The sequence below is a fragment of the Haliaeetus leucocephalus genome, unplaced genomic scaffold (assembly GCF_000737465.1).
Source record: "Haliaeetus leucocephalus isolate CR32 unplaced genomic scaffold, Haliaeetus_leucocephalus-4.0 Scaffold228, whole genome shotgun sequence".
Lineage (NCBI taxonomy): Eukaryota > Metazoa > Chordata > Aves > Accipitriformes > Accipitridae > Haliaeetus > Haliaeetus leucocephalus.
Genome location: NW_010972664.1, coordinates 13,074,832 through 13,094,919, shown reverse-complemented (window position 1 = coordinate 13,094,919; position 20,088 = coordinate 13,074,832). Strand labels below are relative to the sequence as shown.

The 20,088-nt window shown below is 39.0% G+C and overlaps 1 protein-coding gene across 1 annotated transcript in view; it reads right to left on the bottom strand.

Moving 5' to 3' along the window:
• The window catches only part of GUCA1C (guanylate cyclase activator 1C), a 29,258-nt gene extending 13,734 nt beyond the window's left edge, over positions 1–15,524 (bottom strand). The window contains exon 1 of the mRNA XM_010567304.1: positions 15,333–15,524. Coding sequence (XP_010565606.1) covers positions 15,333–15,524 — 192 coding nt within the window. The remainder of the gene's footprint in view (positions 1–15,332) is intronic.
• Positions 15,525–20,088: the final 4,564 nt, after the last annotated feature.

Sequence of the window (20,088 nt, the reverse complement as noted above, 5' to 3'; positions counted from 1 at the left end):
ATAATTGTGGAAAGTCCTTACAAAGTAATAGATTCTTTTTTGGAATCAATATATAAAATTGTATCTAAAAAAAATTGTGGAGGTAGTTAAGAAGTAGAATAAAGACATTCTTTAAGACAGTCTATAAATAGAGAGAGTAGCGTTTCATGGAACCAGGTGAAATATCTGTAGAACATAGTTTCTGTTCCATGGAGTTTTTTATAAGGGTGCAGTACCTTTCAAAAGCACTGAAGCATGCTCACAAAAACAATATAACTACAGTGCCTTGAAAACAGCAAAGCATAATTTAACCTCCTCTTTATTTACAGTAATCAAGCTAGTTACATTACATTTGAGATAATTTTATGCTACATTACTCCAGATTAAGGAGAAGCAAATGGTTTGGCTTTGTTGTTTTTGTTGCTTTTGTTGGATTATGTCCGAAACTAATGGGAAATGGATTTGTACATGTACATGTCAACTCTGAAAAGCCCAAATATTTCAGGAAGTAAGATCTGTAGATTTTTGTTACTTCAAACAGAAGAATTCTTTCTGCTTAAGAGATATCTTGATTCTTATTTTTTTCTAGCCCTTGGTTTAGAAGCTGATTAATTTTTTGACACACAGGCTTTTATTGCTGATTCTATAATGTGATCGCTATGACTGTCATGAAAAGAAAAGTTTTCTAAGTATTGTTGTTGGGGAGACTAATTGAAGGCGATTGTGAGAGTGAAAAAGGGTTCAAAACCAGAAAAAGCAAGAGGTAGACTTCTCTGGGCAACGTGATAGTGCCATCCCAGTGTGCTGAGTCAACACAACAACCATGGAAAAGGAATAGCATAAAACGTAGCATGTCTTGCCAACCACAATACCAGCTTATATGGCTCTTGGCCCCATAGTGTATGTGTAATGCAGATGTTGCTGCTGCAGCCTTACTGCCTGGGTTAAGCTGGCTTGTTAGAGTCAGCTAAGAAAAGTGTACTTGTCCAAAGAGTCATTTTAGCCTGAAGACATCCCTAAAATTATGTGTACAGCTGAACTTAACATTTGCGCAACTATTTGAAGACTTAGGATACAAAAGAGGACAGTTGTTCAGGAAAGTTTGGGAAAATATTTCTGTAATTATCATCCTCTCTCACCCTGCTTTGGATAACTATTAACTATCACACCCAATTCTATTGTGTCAACTTTGGTAATGCCTGCAAACATGTAAGGATGCAGCAAATAGTCTAGGCAGTTCCTTAGGCAGCCTAATGATTCATATCACAGCAGCTATTCCTGGTCCTGAGGACACATCAGAGCAAGACAATCTGAGAAAGGACGCCCAACTGAAGATCAAATTTTCCAGCAAATGAGAGTTAGCAAAGATGCCCTGAGCCATTATAAGTAATCCCACAAGAGGTGGAAACACTTAATATTTAGGTTCCAAGTACTGTTTAAAGTATTGCTTACTAGCAGCCATTTTATTTCATCTCTTAAGAGCTCCTCATGCCTTCAATAAGAATGTAGAAGGCAGCTATCACATGGTGCTAGGTAACCGTTGCATAGTTGGGCCATGTCAATCTTTAACAAAGTAATGTCTTCAGTAGAATCTCTAGCAACTAATTGCCTCATATTGATGAAAATAATATTCCTCTGTCTCTAACAATTCTTAAGAAGGGGAGGAAAGTGGAGGCAGAAAACAACTGAAAGTCAAATGAAGAATGAGTTACATTGATCATCAAAACATCTTTGAAAAGTATTACATCTTTCTGTGAACATTTGCACACTTCATGTGAGGTGTGCAACTATGAGGTGCAACCACTGCTGTCATAGAGAATTTAATGGCCAAATGATTTGCATTTCCTTCTACTACAATACCTGAGAACATACACTTGGCTAATCTCATTCATGTCCCTATAACCAGAGAAGATAACATCTATTTATAGCCAGAACACAGAATCAAATGATGAAAAAACTACCTGAAAATTGGAACTGTAAAGACACAGCAGGACAGTGCAGAAGAAGCTAGGATGAGGAAAAAAGGAATGGTGGTCTGCCTCCCAACACTTGTCAGCATTGTGCAAAGTATGAGGAGTGAAGGGAAACTCTTACTCTTCAGGAAAAAAAGAAAAAAAAGTTGTAGCTTGAGATTTAGTTTATGTTGCTATGTAGTCGTTTCGACGCACAACAAAGTTATATTGAAGTAACACATTTTTGCATTTCTCATTATCTGTTGTACATCAAACAGCCTGTTTAACTTTCTTCTTTAGATTTTAAAATGGATTCCTTTTAAAATCCTTTTTTATAGTTCCAATCTGCATAATGATGTCAGATAAACTCTTGTTTATCACGGAACTACTTTAAATTTTAGATGAAAAAGCACAAACTAGAAAGATGATTAAAGATTGACATCAGTTGGTGGCTCCTTATCTAACGATTTCTTAAACCCTTTGCTGTGGAGTGTCCATTTTTCTGCATCTACCAACTTTATCTCTGCATAAGAAATGTAGCAGAAAATACTGTTCTCTGTTGAGGACTATTCAATGCTTTATAAAATGTTAACAGAAAATCCTTGAACTTGCTTAGTTTTCCTTTGGTGCTACATACCTATTAATCTTCTTTACTCTTCACAGTATATCCTACCTTTTAAAATCCCATTTTCTTACAAAGCAACAGACGCTTATTCCTATAGCTAGTTTCGATTAATGCCAAAATAAGCAATAAGAAAACTACAATAGCAGCATCCCATTTTCAGTACATTGCTTCACATGTTAAATGGCTATGCAAATTTTGTCCTTCACAGGTCATAAGAAACCAATCAATCAATCAATTCTTACAGTGTTCAGTTTTTATTTTTAGTGGTGGCAAAACCTATCTGCAAGCCAGTGGAAGTGGATGACAGTGATCTGGGTTTCTGATTTAAAGAAATAAGATTTTTTAGAATAAGTGTTAAATAGTAGCAGTGATGACTATAGAATGTTTCCTTAGTTCTGTTTCAGAGAAACTGACACTTCCAATATATTATGAATACTCCATACACTGTTTTTCTAGATATGCTCTCTCCTTTGGTGTAACCTCATTTTGAAGGATATAATTTCTCTGGAACATGATACATATTCTCACAGAAAACCATATATACATCAGTATACTTGGCAACTGCTGAAGTATTTTAGATCAACATAATTGTTTCCTCTCTAAAATTCATCAGTAGGCTCCATGAACTAGGACTGCATGACAGCTATGTCTGGACTGAGATGCAGAGGGAAAAAACCAGGAGGAATTCAGCTTACTTGTATATGATTGCAGCTTTTTCGTTTTTGTATTACAAATAGCTTAATGGTGAAGAGGACTGAGGTAATTTTTCCCTAAAATGACCATAAAGGGAATCTTTTAAAAAATGAACTCTGTTGCACTTGTATTTTAATGAAAACATTATTTTTGAAGGTTTTCATTGGAAAGCTGTGACAAAAGATAAACCCACCATTTGTTATACTCCCAATGCCATTGTATAAATAATGCTTACAAGTATTAATGTGTGAGTCATGAATAAAATGTTTGCTTAAATTCTACCTCCTGCACTCCTCGTGGTAATCTCAAGGAAAGTTAACTTTGCAATTACAGTTCTGAACATTCAGCATCTTTGTTTTTCACTGGAGCTAAGAATGATGAACAACTTTCAAAACTTCACTAGCATAGTTATTTATTTGTTTGTTTGTTTATTTAATTATTAGCAAAGCATCCCACAGAGGTCAAGGAAGGAATGAAAAGTCTTGACATAGAACCCTTGTTTTTAAGAAACACGGAAAAATTAAAGACATCTGCATACTTGGTGTATAAGGTCATGTAATTATGAAACAGCTGGTGGTCTGCACAAGAGACACACCAGAAATGGTTAGCATTTATTTAGTATGCTCCTGAGAAGAAAAGTTTTAGGACATAGCCTATGTCACTAATCTCCAGTAGAAACAGGCACTGACTGGAAACAGCTTTTATACATTGAAGCCAGAGACATCAATACCTGTACAGTACTATGCTCTACCACATACAAGTACGCAAGATAACCGAGTCCAGGAAGCCATACAGCCACAGTAGCATTGCCTCTTTGGCACGGTTAAGTTAGTGCGATGCTCTGAGCTTACACGGTCTGCCTCCTGCCAAGACCAGAGGTAACCTCAATCTCTACATGACGTTGAATTGTGCTGTGAAGGTGTACCCCTCCTTGTCATACATCCACTGACCTTAGTAATTTCCATGAGTGAGGAGCTGAACTACTCTATTATCTCCAGCCTAAAGAAATCCAGGGAATAATAGGGTTTGGCTTGCAACTGAATTCCTGTTGGTATTTGTGTGGATGACTTGAGTGAAACAAGCTTTGACTAGGCTTTCAATCTATCACGATTGTCAAAAAAACCTACCAGGCTGCCATAATTCCTTTTTAATTCTTTCCAGTTTACTAGCAAGTTGGTTTTTTTAAATGGAAATCTTAAGTAGGAGAAGGATGTCTTCAGCTGGAAGCAGCAAGGCTAACAAGGAGGTGAAAAGTAATTCACAACTTGATTACCTGCCTCCCCACAAGTCCCACTGGCATCCTATGAGGTTAATATTCCACACCTTATCTGCTAGAGGTTTTAAACTGGGCATACATGAAACACAGAAGAGAAAGTCTGTGCAACTTTTAAGAGTGTTTTATCATCTTATTCTATGATAAAATACCTCCCAGCATGGACAACCCTAACTTAACTCAAGGAGCATTAGGCTGCTATAATTGGAATTGTAGATTAATCTCAGGCCTAACACTTTACCACAGCTTTCTGAGCAGATTCCTATTTGTAAAAAACCAGAAGCCTAAATGAGAAAAATATATTTTATGCTGAGAGTAGAAGGCCTTATTAAATGACTCAGGTTTTCCAGAATGAGTTTCTTTAGATTTAGATCAACTGCAAACTAGTCCCCAAACTATGTGCTTTTATATATAAGCTTCAGCAACAGAAGTCATAACAATTTTAAACTGTAAAAGCTCCACTATTAAACCATGGTATTTTCTGGCCACAGAAGGTTAGGTAAAGAAAAAATCAGGTCATATATCTACAAAAGTCAGCTGGGGGAAACATGGGAGAAGGTTCAACTTTGCTAACTGTCTAGCTAAAGAGCACTTGTATATAAAGGGTACTATTAAGAGAAAGAAAATCATTTCTATCAAGAAGTTTTGTATACTTCACCACTCACTGGGATAATTCTGTTAGAAAGCAACAACCAGACAAGAATATAACAGCAAAGGAAATAAGATTTTGATCTACAAACGTGAGAAGTTGCTTTAGTACTGAAAGAAACTGTAAGCAAAACCTCAAATGACCAAATTATTTCTGAATTTGTGTGTTACGCAACTACTTGTGTCCATTAACTTCTGTGGCTTGGAGATGGAAGATTATCAGCTGTTTAATATTGCACAGTGCCTAAGTGTTCTTCATAGTGTCATGGAAGGATAATGACCCCTTATTTGTATAATCATAGCTGCCATTTCAGAGCCCACAGTGTGATACTCCTGGTCAGCCATCCATTGACCACTCTTCACACATCTGTACTTAATTAAAAGCACTTTTCAAGATCAAAACCTACGTTTCTGCCAAAGACCCTGGGGAAGGGAAAAAGCCGTAGAAAGGGTGTAGGACAAAAAGTGAGTGTATGGAATAAGGAAATCCTCTTATTTTGCCTCATCAATAACATACAATATTACTTTATCCTGCCCCAAGAGGCTGGTCTGTTGCCACTCTATTCCCAGTTTAACCACCTAAAAAGCATCATAGCCATGTGCTTGAAAAGTGTTTGATTGGTTCTTGTTATTTCTAAAAGTATACCTTAAAAATAGTGGACATTAATCTTGGTAATAAAGGAAAAACTATAATTAAAGTTATGAAAACAGAATGCTGTAATGGTACTAGGTAAAGAAACTACGGCTGTATGGCAGCAGAAATGCAATCATTATACTGAATAGAGATTAAAATACAACAAATCTGTAAAGCTCTGCAAAAAGTTGTTGTGGGCTCAGGATATAAATCTTACATCTTAAATGGGTTCTTGCCATTTTTTTTCTGAACAAAAATCTCTGCTGGTCTCAAATATGCCAGATTTATCTTTGTCTGCCTGGCATCCTTACCTAGCAAGGTTGATCCTCTCAATACCTGACATAACTTTACAAACGCTCACAGGCTAGTGATCAGCATAGATTTCTGAGCTTTGCTGCACTCTAGCTTGATTCCCAGCTTCTGTATTGTTTAACACCTATTCCTCTACTTTGTTTTTTCTGGTTTTTGTGGGTTTTGGGGTCCGTCCCCCCCCCATTTTTCTTTTAGCTTGAAGCTAATCTACAGTTTGGGACCTCCTTGCTATAACCACAGCCCAACTCCACATTACACAGAGAGCTAAAATTTTCAGCAAACCTAGGCATGAAACACCTGAAAAAAGAAAGCTGTCTCTAGGGACTGGAAATGCTTTCTCTTATATTGACTATACAGCCATACCCTGCTGTCCCCCAAGGATGTGTTGTGGAAATGTGTGATGGTTAGCAGTGTGATGGGTGATGACACAAGTTTTTCTGTGAGACTGAATTCCTGATCATTAGCCTGTTTTTCCATCCTTTAGCCTTGGCTGATCTTGGTTCATCTAAGGAAGATGAGAATGAAGACAATGATAAAGTTCAGAAAGATGCAGCAAGAAAGTTCCTGGTAAAAGAGGGAGTTCAGTCACACAGATGAAGCAGCTGAGATCTTCCAAGCCACGCTGAAAAGACAGAGTGTTCTCCAGCTGACAATCCTGGTGCAGCTCGTCCACCCTCTCTGCCCTCCACACTATACGTACTGTCCCTCTATGTTTAAAACACATGTATTAAGTCCGCCCCAAACATCTGCCCTCTAGTTCTTACGGGAAGAGTTGCTTTGCTATCTGGCAACTTGACCGCTTCATATATGAGAGTGATGACAGCCTGCAGAGCAGGGTGACACAACTCTGAAACACCAGATAGAGAAGTAAAAATTAGCAGAGGGTTCCCATTTTGTTTTAAGTGTGTTTGGCCACTGCCACAGCAGTTAAGTGTGAGCAAATGCTCTTTCTGAAACCTGCTTTTATTCCACTCACCTCACTTTTATATTAATCCAGAATCTGAAGGTCTCACAAATCTGAAGGTTTCTCAAGAGAGACCTAGAAAACAGCCCATACTTGTCTGCCAGTGATTAGATCCTCTGATGTCTTTTGCCCTCTCCCTCCACAACCACATGGTCTAAGGTCTTCTACACCTAGTGAAAAGTGCTACACATAAGTACCAGATGACCATGGCTTTGGCCTTGTCTGTACACCTAAGGAAAATATACATTGTCTGTCTGGGAGCCAGCTACATTAGGGAGAGCTGATTGCAATCGCAAGCAGTTATTGCCGTAACAGGGAGGGTAAATTAGAAATATCGCCTAGAGAAGCTGCTTGACCTTTTCATTCGGTAGTCTGTAACTTGGGCACTGTGTGTGATCTCCTCATCTGAGTTGTTACTTTTTCCTCTCTGCCACAGGTTCAATACAGTACTTTGGGCAAATCTGTTCATCAGTTCTTCATCATCATAACTTCATCATCAGTTAAGTGCAGACCATATTTTCCCCTCTGCCTAACATTGTTGCAAAAACTTACTAACTTTGTATTTGAGCATGCCAATATTTTCATATGCTTATATACAACCACAGGATAAGCAAAGGATAGAAGAGTAACCAGGGAACTGCAAATTACATCACATTTTTAGAATTGTTTCTTGACATTTTTTAAGTGCCCCTGGAAAGTACTAACAAGAGTCCTACTCAAAGCATAGTCCCACTTCTTCACCTCTAGTGTGCCATGATGGCAACCTTGTCCACAGCAGCGGTTTTGTGAGCAGAGCACAAAGAGCCTGCAGGCTACAACTCAAACACAGCAATAGTATGAGATTAAAGAAACACAGAAAAGAAGGTTTACCTGTTCAGATCAAAAATATCAAACACTCGTTTAACATATATTATCTCCCTGTGGATCCAGGCCTTGGAGACCCAGGAGTTTCTTGAATTTGTGCAGACTAAGCTGCCCAGGTGGGCTTTCTGTCATAAATTTGCTGTAATAACGGTGCATCTCTGGGGCAGGGCCAGCACCTGGTAATGATTCTTTGGCCCCTCCATGTTATTACACAGAAAGTGTCTCTTTTTTTTCTGTTCACATTTATATCTCTCCGGTTCAGTGTCTTGCTCATGACCAGAACTCGGACAAATACTGCATTTAAATGGCCACGGTAAACGTCTTACAACGTAAGTTTCTATTTTTATTTAGTGACTGTCTGTACTCATGTGACATTACCTTTAATGCTCAGTTCTAAACCAGATGGGATTGCAGAATGTGGCTAAAGTAGAAGCAAAGAGAGCCACGCTCAAATTATAGTTCATGAAAATCCAGACTCTCCCACTGACTACAAACATGCATATAAGAAAGATAAAAATGAGGACATCCTCAAAGTGGTTGACTTGGAATTATGTGCAAACTATTAGCAACACACAAAAGTCTTATCCTGGATTTGCTGTAAGGCATAGTTACAATTTTTGCCATAAATAAGGATGGAAAAAGTTGAGAGTGCAGACAGGCCCGTTATTACATTCTATCGGTTGTAGGTGGATTAAGCCTTTCAAAGAACACACCCCTTTGGACTCCTCCTTGAGGCACTTCGTATGATGAATATGCTGTGTGGTATCTTGTATTTGTGTGCAATTACACTGTATTTCTCCCCTCTCAACACGGATACCCAGATAAAACACACAATTTTGGTCACCAGCCTTGTGACAGAATCTGAGTGAAAGAGGAATCTTTTACAGTAACTTTTTTAACAAGAATCAACTTGGTCTGATAAGTGAATTAAATACAAGTTTCCTTGCTGTTGGTCAGTGCTGTAGTCCTTTTATTTTTTTTTTATTTTACAGCTTTCAGGAGATGAATTCCTTCTTCCTCTGTAAGATCAGGGAAGGGGTTAGGTATCAATAATATTTCTGTACTGATTAGCTTCTATACAAGGACCTGAGTGGCTCAGGAGCATTACTATAGCACAGACAAATTTGGAGCTATAAATACCGGTGTAAAACTATAGGATGTTAGAAATGAAGGAACAAGACATTCCTACTCATCCTTTTCATTTATAATCACACGGTGGAGTTGAAGAGCACAGTCCTGTGAGGTGCCGAGTGCCTCATGAAAAATGGCAACCTCCCTCCAGCCCAACTTAAGCCAGAAAGCAATCAATATCTTATTGGATCAGGTCAATTTTTGAGAAGGACTCCTATACTCTTAACAGACTATGCTACAGGTCTCTCCACAAGGACATCATTAAGTTTAATATCACGCACTTCAAAATGCAGCATATGAGTATGAAAGCTTGAACACTCCTCAAGTGCCCATGAACTTTTGAAGATTAAACAGGAAGATACAGACGGTGCTATCAGTTTAGCCAAAACTGGTTCAGTAGGCAAAGAACATACAGCAAACTGGGTAGTTGGTGTGTTGCCTTTCCCCAGGGGACCATCTCTGAGCCCTAGAGCTGCTGTGTGATCCCAGTGACTGAGGGAGAGCAGGTACGCCGCTCGTGGGGGCATCGCGTCTGCAGGCGAGTGCCGCTGCAGTGGGGAGTGTGAGTGAAAAGGAGGTGAGGGCAAGGGAGGTGATAGGAAATAAGCAGACAAACCCCTTGGGTATGCAGAGTCTGACAAAAATCCTGAATTTTCTTCTTCAGCCGTTGTGCCCTTCTCTCAAAGCAATGACCAGTCATTGTGGCAAACACCAGAGAAAGCCAGGGCACCAGGAACACGACTTAAGGAGGTTACAAACTTTACGTGATATGATTAGCTTAAGAACTGAGCATCAGTAACGCACCCAGTGCTAGTCATCCTTCCCCTTTTTATCTCTTCCACTTGGACAATGACAGCTCTCTCGCATCTCTTCACACGGCCTTGTGCAAACGCTGTTCACAGGATCCCATTTTGGCACAGGAACTTGGGAGCTGCTCACATCTACCGATCCCTCTCCCCTCCCTCCTATTCCTCCCTCTGCAAAACCCGCACCCTCTGCTGCTTGCTTCCAAATAGCAAGTCCTGGGGAAGTGTACCCATGGTGACTGAGCCGCTTGAGAGAGAACACTGCACTGACTTAAAGATGGGGCCTTACAAGTCAGATTTTGGTCAGATTTTGTACATTCTGGTAAAAAACTTACAAGAGAATGTTAAATTAAAGTTGGAATGATTTAAAAGTAAAACCTGTTTTCAGGATCCCTTTAGTTTAACAACAATAACTAAAATACCTGTAAAAGACAGCAAACATGCTTGGGAAAAAAGTGATCTGATTTATAGCTCAGTCTCACAGCATCCCTCACCCCTAGTAGGGGACTGGAAAAGCATATAATAGCTGATATTACACCTGACAAAAAAAGGAAGGCGAGTTTTATGGGGCACAAAGGCTAAAATTTATAAGGCGCTGCATAGTTTGACAACACTTAATAAACTCACAGACAAAGCATGTGCTGAGATAGTAGAAATTCTACACAAATCACCTGTTCCAGAAGCCAATGACAATGCAGCATTTCTACTTCAATAAATAAAAATAGAAAAATTCATAACAATATGGAGCTGAACTGAAGAAATTAATATAGCAAAGCCATTTCAAAGAACACTGAAACAACAAGTATAGAGACTAGTTTGCATATAGGAAGCCCAGTGAAGCAATTCCAAATGAGCTATCTGCAGCAAACTGAACTGATGCTAAAAGATGAAGATAAAATTACAGTATCTATTGAGAGCTGCATTAGAGATGTCAAGAAGTTTTCTGGAGTCTGTACAATATTCTGGGAATTAAGAAAAAGATACAAACAGGCAACAGTGGGACTATGTACTTGCACTGAAAACGACAGTCCTGTAATAAAGAAGATTGCTGGTTCAAGGACAGACTGTTGCTAAACTGCAAGAACATGGGGCACACAGAAAATGCATACTGCAGGTAAAGCCAAACTGTCTCTGCAGGGAAACAGGAGAAAAAAAACCCAGGTTCATTAGTCCTGCTCTGAAAATGATATAAAACCTCATCAGTTTTGGAAAAGATGATGTAATTTAGATTTCTTTACAAGTGAAGTGGAGGTAGTCTTTTGCCAGAGTTTGAACATAGAGGTTGATGCCTTTTTTTTTTTTTTTTTTTGGTAAAAAAACCCCAAACTTCACAGCAGGGTGATCAGGAGCTACCTTGATATAAAAAATGGCAGAAAAGTAAAATAATAAAGATGACATTCTCTTTCTCTTGGGTGTTGTGAAAGCAGCGGTAACTCAGCTGTAGGCAGCAGATACTAAACCCCTGTGTTGTGAAACAAGGAGGTCACATATCTTTCAACTCTGATAGATTCAGCTGAATGGTACCTGTTTTAAGTGTAAGACAAAAAACCCAGCTGCTAGTGCTTGAAGTGGCAAATGCCAAGTTTTAAATGCATTTGAATAAAATGCTTATCTACAGATTTTTATCTAAATTTGTGTTATCTTTGCCAATTAACTTTCTGTCTTTTCCTCTCGATTTTTGAATCCACTCTGGCTCACTCCAGCCCCACTCCTTTTATTCCTTCCTCAGTAATTTTCTCTGAAAAAATGCCATTTCTCTCTCCTGCGTGAATCAGCTTGTGCTTCGGGATTTTGCCCCACCTCTCCCTTCTTCCGTCCCCTTTCCTCCCTGCACTCCACTGCTATCAGATGCTGGATCCTACCGGTGCTGAGTGCGTACAGAGATCTGCCACCGCTCAGTTCAGTTGCAGGGGGGAGCTGCGTGGGCAGGACCAGAGAAAGCACTACTGTGGGGATTCCCACGTCCCTGCCTAACCAGCTGACTTAAAAGCGTCGTTTCCTTCCTCCTACCCTGCCATCTCCCTCTATTAACTTCATTGCCAGCTCCCCACAGGCACAGAGCTACTCCTCATCTCCAGCCAGCTTCAGAGTCCATTCCCATTTCTGAAGGTAGATGCAAGCTACCTCCCAGCTCAAGCAGAGCTGGGTGACGTGTTTTCAGAGGGACAACCTAGGCTGCCCAAATGAGAGTCATCAGGACAAAGATACAAAACTGTTGAAAGAGAAAGTTATCTCTCCAGGAAGGGCTGGTATCCTGGTCGGAAAATTTACCCCATGAAGGCTTTAACTTTTTTTTTTTTTTTTTTTTTTTTGAAGTCCCAAACTGTAAGGTCCCAAGCATCACCATCTTCTCCCTATGGCCCACCCTACACTTTTTTGACTCTTTGAATAAGTGTTTAGCTTCTAAATTCTGCCTTCCTCCTCCTGTGCATGTTACAAGGAGGAGGACCAAGCTAACCTTTCCTTCTCCTGTATCTTCATCAGAATGGTAGCTTACTTTCAAGGATTGTTTTCCTCTTCCTCAAAACCAGAAAGCTTTTGCCCTGATGAGGCAAGTTTCTAGTGGGACACAACCTCTAATCTCTCTGCCTGAGAGGAGAGTACTCACCAAATTCTTGCTAACTCAAGCATGGGGATGAGGAAAAGAGAGGTCATCACTACTTTCTATGGTATTTTAGTCATAGCATGTGGGTATATGCACACATTTGCTTAATTATTAGCAAAGTGTGTGGGAATATACACACAATTGCTTAATTATTCTGTCATTGAAAACACTGATCAAGCACAGGCACAACTTTCTTAGCTCACAGTCACATTCCTTGTGTGCCTGCTACTATATTTCTACAAACAATGAAATCCTTGGGTTTGTGTATGGATTTAAAACTGAAACAGAAGGCAGTGACCATTTGAAAATACATCTATAGAAGCCTATTATGTCCGATTCCTTTTTGTACTACTGCTTCATTATTTCTTTCATGGAGATTATGAGTGTAGCACAATGATACACGTCCTGGTGATGAGATAAGCAATTGTGCTTATCTTAGTTGCACACAGTCTAGCTTAGGCTTTTTTTTTTGGTCATTAAACTAACCATTTACGGACATGATTTCGTGGGTGTTGTTAGCCACACGTACTACGGTGCTCCAGTATCTATAAATAACCAGCAGACCGTGCATAATGAAATAACAAGTCTTATACTTCCCACAGAACCATTTGTAGTGCAGTTGTTTTCAGTTTAATGATTATGGGAAGTGCTCTGAGATACCGACTTTACATTTTCCATTTGGAGTTAAAGACTTAACACAATGGAGGCCCACTCCTGAAGCTGTTATTTTCATCAAGCTTTCTAGTTGCCAAAGAGATGCATCCTCCTTTGTCAGGAAGATAAGTCAGGAATACTTTCTTTTTGTAGCTATTACAAATTCACTGATTTTCCTGAAATTAGGGTTGGCAAGAGCTTGGGCTGTGCCTTGCCTTGTGGGCATCAGGGAACTGCAAGTGGGACTAACAACCTCTGATTAAGGACAGAGAGGCAGTTAATGACTGTTAAGCTGTTACTTTTAAGTGGTCTTATTAGAAATGAAGGGAAAGAGTCCTCTCATCCAGGGGAAATCTGAGAGGCCAATGAAATGTCCTGGCTCCAACTGGGAGAAATAGAAAGAAAAGAAATCCATGAATTTTTGCATGCTGATAATCTGGGGAGGAAGGGGGGGGGGGGCAAAAAACCCCCATTAGTTTAAATTTATAAAAAGTAATTTAAGTTAATAACTTCTTGTTTCAAGTCCCTCAAATCTTTGTGTTAAGGGTAATATCTCTGAATTAACCCCCACCCCAATGACATTTTGATGCCACAGGCTGTTTTCTTGAAGGATTTCGTCTTAGACAAATTGGATTTTTTCCAGTTAATAACGTTACATATAGATCCTTAAACAACTCTAAATCCCAGCTTCCTGTTTTTATCTGCCTACGCAGCACAGCTATTTGGAAGAACTTTGGATATTAAAGCACTATTTTTCTTTTTTTTTTTTTTTTTTTCTTTTTTTTTTTTTTTCCCCCTGCACCAGCAATAAAATCCACCGAGTTAAGCATTTTGGAGAAGGGAGAACCAAGCCAATAGAAAGAGACATCAGTAAACATTTAATTAGGAAGAGAGGCTGTCTTCCCTAATTAGGTACCGTTGTTTTGATTGGAGATGTTCTCCTTCTTGGTGTCTGAAGTCTTTCCCAAACCGAGCAGACACTGAGCAACTTGCATCTCCTTGCGGCTCCAGTTAGCAAGGCAAGGGTTTGTTGCAGTTGCTAAAGAGCACGGCAGTATTTCTGTCTAGTAATCCCTTTTTCTGCTTTTCTGGGCCAGTGGAAAGACAGGCCCTGTGGAAAGGCACCCTGAGGGGCTGGATCTTGTGGCTGCCATTGCCAGCCTCTTCTACCTCTTACTGCAGCTGAGCAACCAACCACATTTATTCCCGTACGTTGTTTTTGTCCAAGTATCAGCTCTGTTTCTGATGGAGAATGAATCTCTCGCTAAGATTTTAGCTACCTTTTCAACACTTTTTCCCCACAGCTTGCATTGCAGTTCCACAAGGGTTTCAATTAACATGTGAAGAAGGAATGAGACACTATTTCCTCCTTCTACTCTTTGAACATTTATTTCCATCTCTTTATACTTGTGCCTTAATTTTGTGAATTTTATTTTTTATTTGTTTGTTTTACATTTCACTTATTTCTGTCCTTTCCTGGAGAGCTGGTATCTACTTACCTTATTGCTGCCTATTCCTGTTTTTTGACTGTACTTTTTCCACTGCATTTCTTCATTCTTTCCATTTATCTTTTAGAAGTAGTAGCATGGTCTTCTGATTTCTGATCTATGCAATAACTCAAGTCTACCTTCCTTCCACTGCTCAGCTTTAAAAGTTGCTTTTTTTAAGGGGTGGGTAAGGAAATAAAACATCTATATTACTCTTTTACAAACTTTCCAAATAAGAATAAAAATGGTGATAATAAAATAAAGAAAAAAAAGGATAGATTAATTGTAACTGTCCAAAAATGCAGCTCAACAGATCTGAACAGACTTTGCTTTGGAAATGATGGGGAAAATAATGTTTAAAAAAGGAGAGTGAAGACAAAAATATTCACACAACCTTCCAGTAGTGAACGGGGAGGAACATGAGGGTTTTAAGACTCTCGTCCTGCCCCACTTACAAGGAATTAAACTTTAGTAGATTTTTGAAGAGCTCTTCTTTTAAACAACCTAGATGACATTGAAAAGAGTCCAACAAATCCAGTTTTCTCACTTTAAGTAATGCTGCACAGCTGCTGAAAATTAATGAGAAGAAAAAAACAACTCCCACTTACCTACTGTTTCTTATTTGATATCACTAGGCCAAAGTCCTCTACTGTTCATGCTAACACATACATTTCGTGATGAAAATAGTCCAAGAAAATTTCTTACCTGATTCATGTCAAAGATGTGAAACACCTGCTCAACATACATGTTTGCCTGAGGGTTCATATCCTGTAAACCCAGTATTTTCTTAAACTCATGGAGAGTAAGTTGCCCGGAGGGGCATTGCTTCATAAATTTCTTGTACCACTGACTGTTTTCTATTGCAGCAAAATCATCAGCTGATTCCCCAGCACCCATAGCACCGTCCGCCCTTCCTCTCCGTCCACACTGCACTGTTTGCCTTTGCGCAGTGCTCCTCTGTTCCCTGGCTCACCTCCAGCTAGAATTCAACCACAAACTAGGAGCTGCAAAACTACGATAAACCTCTTAAAGATCCCTGCAGATCTGGATTAGGTAAAATTGGAAATTCCATGTGATAATCCTTCGTGACCTGTTTGAATGCAAGCAGGCTTGTCAATGGGTGGGTCCTTCTCTGTGGCTACCTCGATGTGTTCCCAGGGCTCAGCCTGCTTCTGCAGGGGCTCTCTTGAAGACAAAACATGACATTTGTGGTTGTGTTGTGCAAGATCCTGTGTCAGGTGTGCAGCCTCAGTACTCTTGCTAAACTTACAGTGCTTTGCACTAAAAATGCCCTGGCTAAGATGGCTTTGAATTCTTCCCAAACTGTGAAGTGGAGTTGCTGTGCTTTGTTTGGAAGGCTTTGCATTCAGCCCCTTGGAAAACAGGGAGAATCATAAATCCTGCAAAATACTAATGATGTGTATGGTGACTCTGGTGTGTGCCAGTAAGCGTTCATTCAGCTGAAGGAAGATAATACATAGACAGACCATACAGCATCATAATACTAGCATTGAAAACAAATGTTCTGATAACCTCTCACAGGAAACATCAGGTTATTTAAGTACAAAACCTGGTGAAATCCACACATCAGAACCTGAAGAAAGGTTATAAATCAGAGCTAGTGAAATTCAGGAAGGGAACTTCTTAACTGAAGGCAGACTCTTCATGACTCTCCAATTAAAAGAACATACTTTCACTTTGACTTAACATCCCATCTAAGCCAAACATGTGATAAATACTTTTCATATAAACTTAAGGTAAAAAGAACTAGGAACATGTCCTTATGTATATCATTATGAAACAGTAAGAGTGTGTGGAGGCACTAAAAAGTAATCATATTGCTTCATTTGCATAATCTACTTAACACACACGTTCTGTTCACACAGTCTTAGTGATTGGTTTTCAGATAATACAGTGATAGAAATTTGAATATTTAAAGCATGGCACTTTCAGTTTCGTAGAAGCTGGAAGCTGATAGAGGCACCTTCAGCAATTTCAGGTTCAGGGAGAAGCTTGCAACACACCAGTCTTTTGTTTGCTCGGAATCTCACTTCCTAAATGCCAAATATGTGCTGCAAGAGATTAGATCCCAAATTCTTTTCCTCATCCAGTAATGTCGAAGGTCTGGCGGTGATTTTTACCATCATGGCAATAGACAAAATCTGATCCTCCAACAGAAGAAAAATAACATATAGATTTCAGGGGAAAAAAAAAAAAAAAAAGAAAGAAAACTTACCCTGCAATATTCAACTTCGAAATATAATTGCACTGCAGTGGGCAAGACAGTCTGAACAATAATGACTTTTTGCATCTCTAAATGTTATGCCACTTCAGAACCTTGACTTATGCATAGTTTCTTTCACAAACTGACTAAAAATGTCTTATTGGTTAAAAATGAGTTAAATACTTTTCACAGACCAAATCAGGTAGGTTGTTATTCTACTGAAGTATAAGGGAGGGCAGAGTGATTTGGTTCATCTAACTTGTGAAGAGCTGAGTCATCTTGAAATAACATCCTTTGGCTCTGCTAAGCATGGAAAGGAGTATTGAGCTGGATTTATGTATTAAGACCAGAATGCAGAAGACAAATGCTTTTTGATTGTACTACAGATAAGTTATGCTCTTGTTAGAGAAGTGTTGATAAAGTCAGAGTGATCAAGAACGGTATGAGGATACTGTTACTGAGAAAGCCCGTACCAAGCCATAAAAATCCCATATGTATTACTCTTGGCAAGCTGGTATGCCAACAACTCATTCTTCTTCTTACATAAATTGGTTCCCTATGCCAGCCTGAAGCCCCACAGAATGACTTCACAGGAAACATACGTTACAACAGATAAATATACACATCGTATCAAACTAAACAGACATGGTGTGAATCCCAAAGAGGAAGCTTATGAAATCCTGGCATGTGGCTTGAGAGGTCCTGGTCCTCGTTTGCCACAGGCTTTTCAGTGAGGCTCTCACAAGGCTTTATTCAAGGCAAGAGAAAAATAAGAGTGAGCTACAGCTCACCTAGATGCTATGTGTTGTATCTGAATCTTGTAGTTTTACTGTTGCCATTTCATTAAAATTATACTGTTGCTATTTCATAAAAAATAGACTTTTCTTCTATTATTAAAAAGGAAAAAGCAAAACATTCAGGTAAAACATTCTGGTTAATTTGATTTATTTTTTTAAGTGTTTAAGCCTTTCCAGTCACTAAATTATACAAATAGCTTGGACAAGGAGAAAAACTTGCCAGCATTTTACCTGGGAGTAGATGCCATGTTCTTCATATTATTTCCAGCTGCAAAAGGATGCAGACCATACAATCCCAGCTCTACGACTATTCTAAATGTGCTATTCCAGTCCAGCCTTCTAAATAACTTTTCCTGGGTCTATTGTTGCAACAGCTCAATTAAGAAAATATACAATAAAATCTGTGCCTCAGATTACAGTAGCTAATGGAGGATTGTTACAACAGAACTGGAAATAAATATCAGATCTTTAGTGGGAGCTCATTATTAAATAATGAAGTTATAAGCCTAGCATAAGCAGTTTTATAGTGGATTTTATGAAGCCCTAAAAGCAAAGTCATTGTTTAATTTCATTAAAATGGGGGGAAGACTTCCAAACGGATGAAACATTGAAACATCTTTCCAGTCTAACATGGAACATTAATTAAACAAGCTCTTTTGGGAACAGCAAAACAAAAGCCTAGATTTGTACAGACTCTGTCTTTTGTCCCCTAAATCTCTGCATCCTGGTACCCCAGCTCCACCCTGTATCCTCATCACGCAAAAGGAAACAAGTGCCTGATTATTTTGCCAGCCAGCTGTTGCCTTAAACAATGAATAAAAGCTGAATTCTGCATGAGTGGGGCATTCACTCTGGGTGTGTCCCTGCTACCCAGCTGCAAATTTTTATGAAAAGTTTAGGAACTAATTAGCTGAAATGCCTGCTCTGTGAAATTTCATTGAAATATGCCAATTGATTAAAAAGTGATGGGGAAACAGGGGAAGAGGTTCAGAGATTGATGGATAGGACTATGTAACAGTCAAACTCTGATGCATGTAAACCTGACAAGTTTAAGGCATATGTCTTAATATTCATCAGGTAACTTGAGCAAGCTACTCCCTGGGTGCTAAGCTATTTGTACAGGGAAGGAGGCCTTGCAATTAGTAACGTGTAAAAAACCAAGCAACCAAAAGTCATCCCCCCACTCCAAGCCCCACCCCCCCAAAATCTCCCCGGTTTAGAGCTCTTTCCCTATTTAGACAGGTTCCAGGTTCACCTAAGACTTGCCTTCATACAGAGTGACTAGCTACATTTCAAAAATATTTTTTCCTTACAGAAAGGTACTCAACTTAGATATAGAAAAGTATTCTTCACAACTGTAACATGTTGGATTGTAATGCTTGAAGTATATTAAAACAAATGCTAGCATCTATATGCACATTCTCAATACTAATAAGAGATACAAACACATGAAGAAAACTGTTACAGTTTTGATGACAAAAACTATAAATAGTAGAGAAACCTGAATGGAGTAAGGTGGTAAAGAGCAACTGTGCCCTGAAAGTTTGTATTTAATTTATACTGCACTGTCTGCCTGTACTGGATGCACCATTTACTGAGTACAATAGATATTTTCAAACATATAGACCAATATCAGTAGTAGTGGCAAGTTCTAGGCATTTCTGTTGGTGCAAAACTATTTGAAGGGTACTTCCTTCTTCCCTCTCCTCACCCTCAGTTATCTCATGGCAAACACTGAATTTCCCTATGCCTGTGGTTGGTCCTGCACCAGCATACTATCATCTTGACAGAAGCCTGATTTTCAGTAAGTGTTTATTTCACCTTCCAGTTTTCTGAAAGTAACTAAAACTAGCTGCAGGCTCAACTTTCTGAAACATCCTCAAGTCACTAGTTGCTTTGAAAGTATTTTTCTAAAATAAATTTTGGAAATACTTCCAAATATTTTTCAAGAGCACTGAAACGTCAAGGACTTTTTGCAGTACACATTAAAGCTCAACTGAAAAAGCTCGTAGATGAGCTCATACACTGTCCGTTCGTGTTACCCAAGAAAGTTAGCATTGACGATGCTTTACTGGGAACATAATGCCTCGATTTATTAATGGAAAAGAACACAGTAAGTTGACAGTCTCTGCCAGTCAGATTCCATGTTTATGGACTAGAAATTCGCTCATAATCTGTAATTAGCACATTTATTGAGTTAAGTGATGCTACTTAATCAAATTCTAGTATATTTAACCATCTGGTAATTGGCAGGGGGAAGAAAAGAGCATGCGAAGAGCATGATTTTACAGGAACAGTACTTGAAGATAACGCAAGAAAGAGTTACATAATACCAAAAAAGCAAGCTGAATTGGAGGTGGTGGTGTGTGTGGAAATACACATAGCAAGAAAATGGTGTAACAAAGGTACTGACTCTGGGAATTCTTAGTCTGCTGGACAC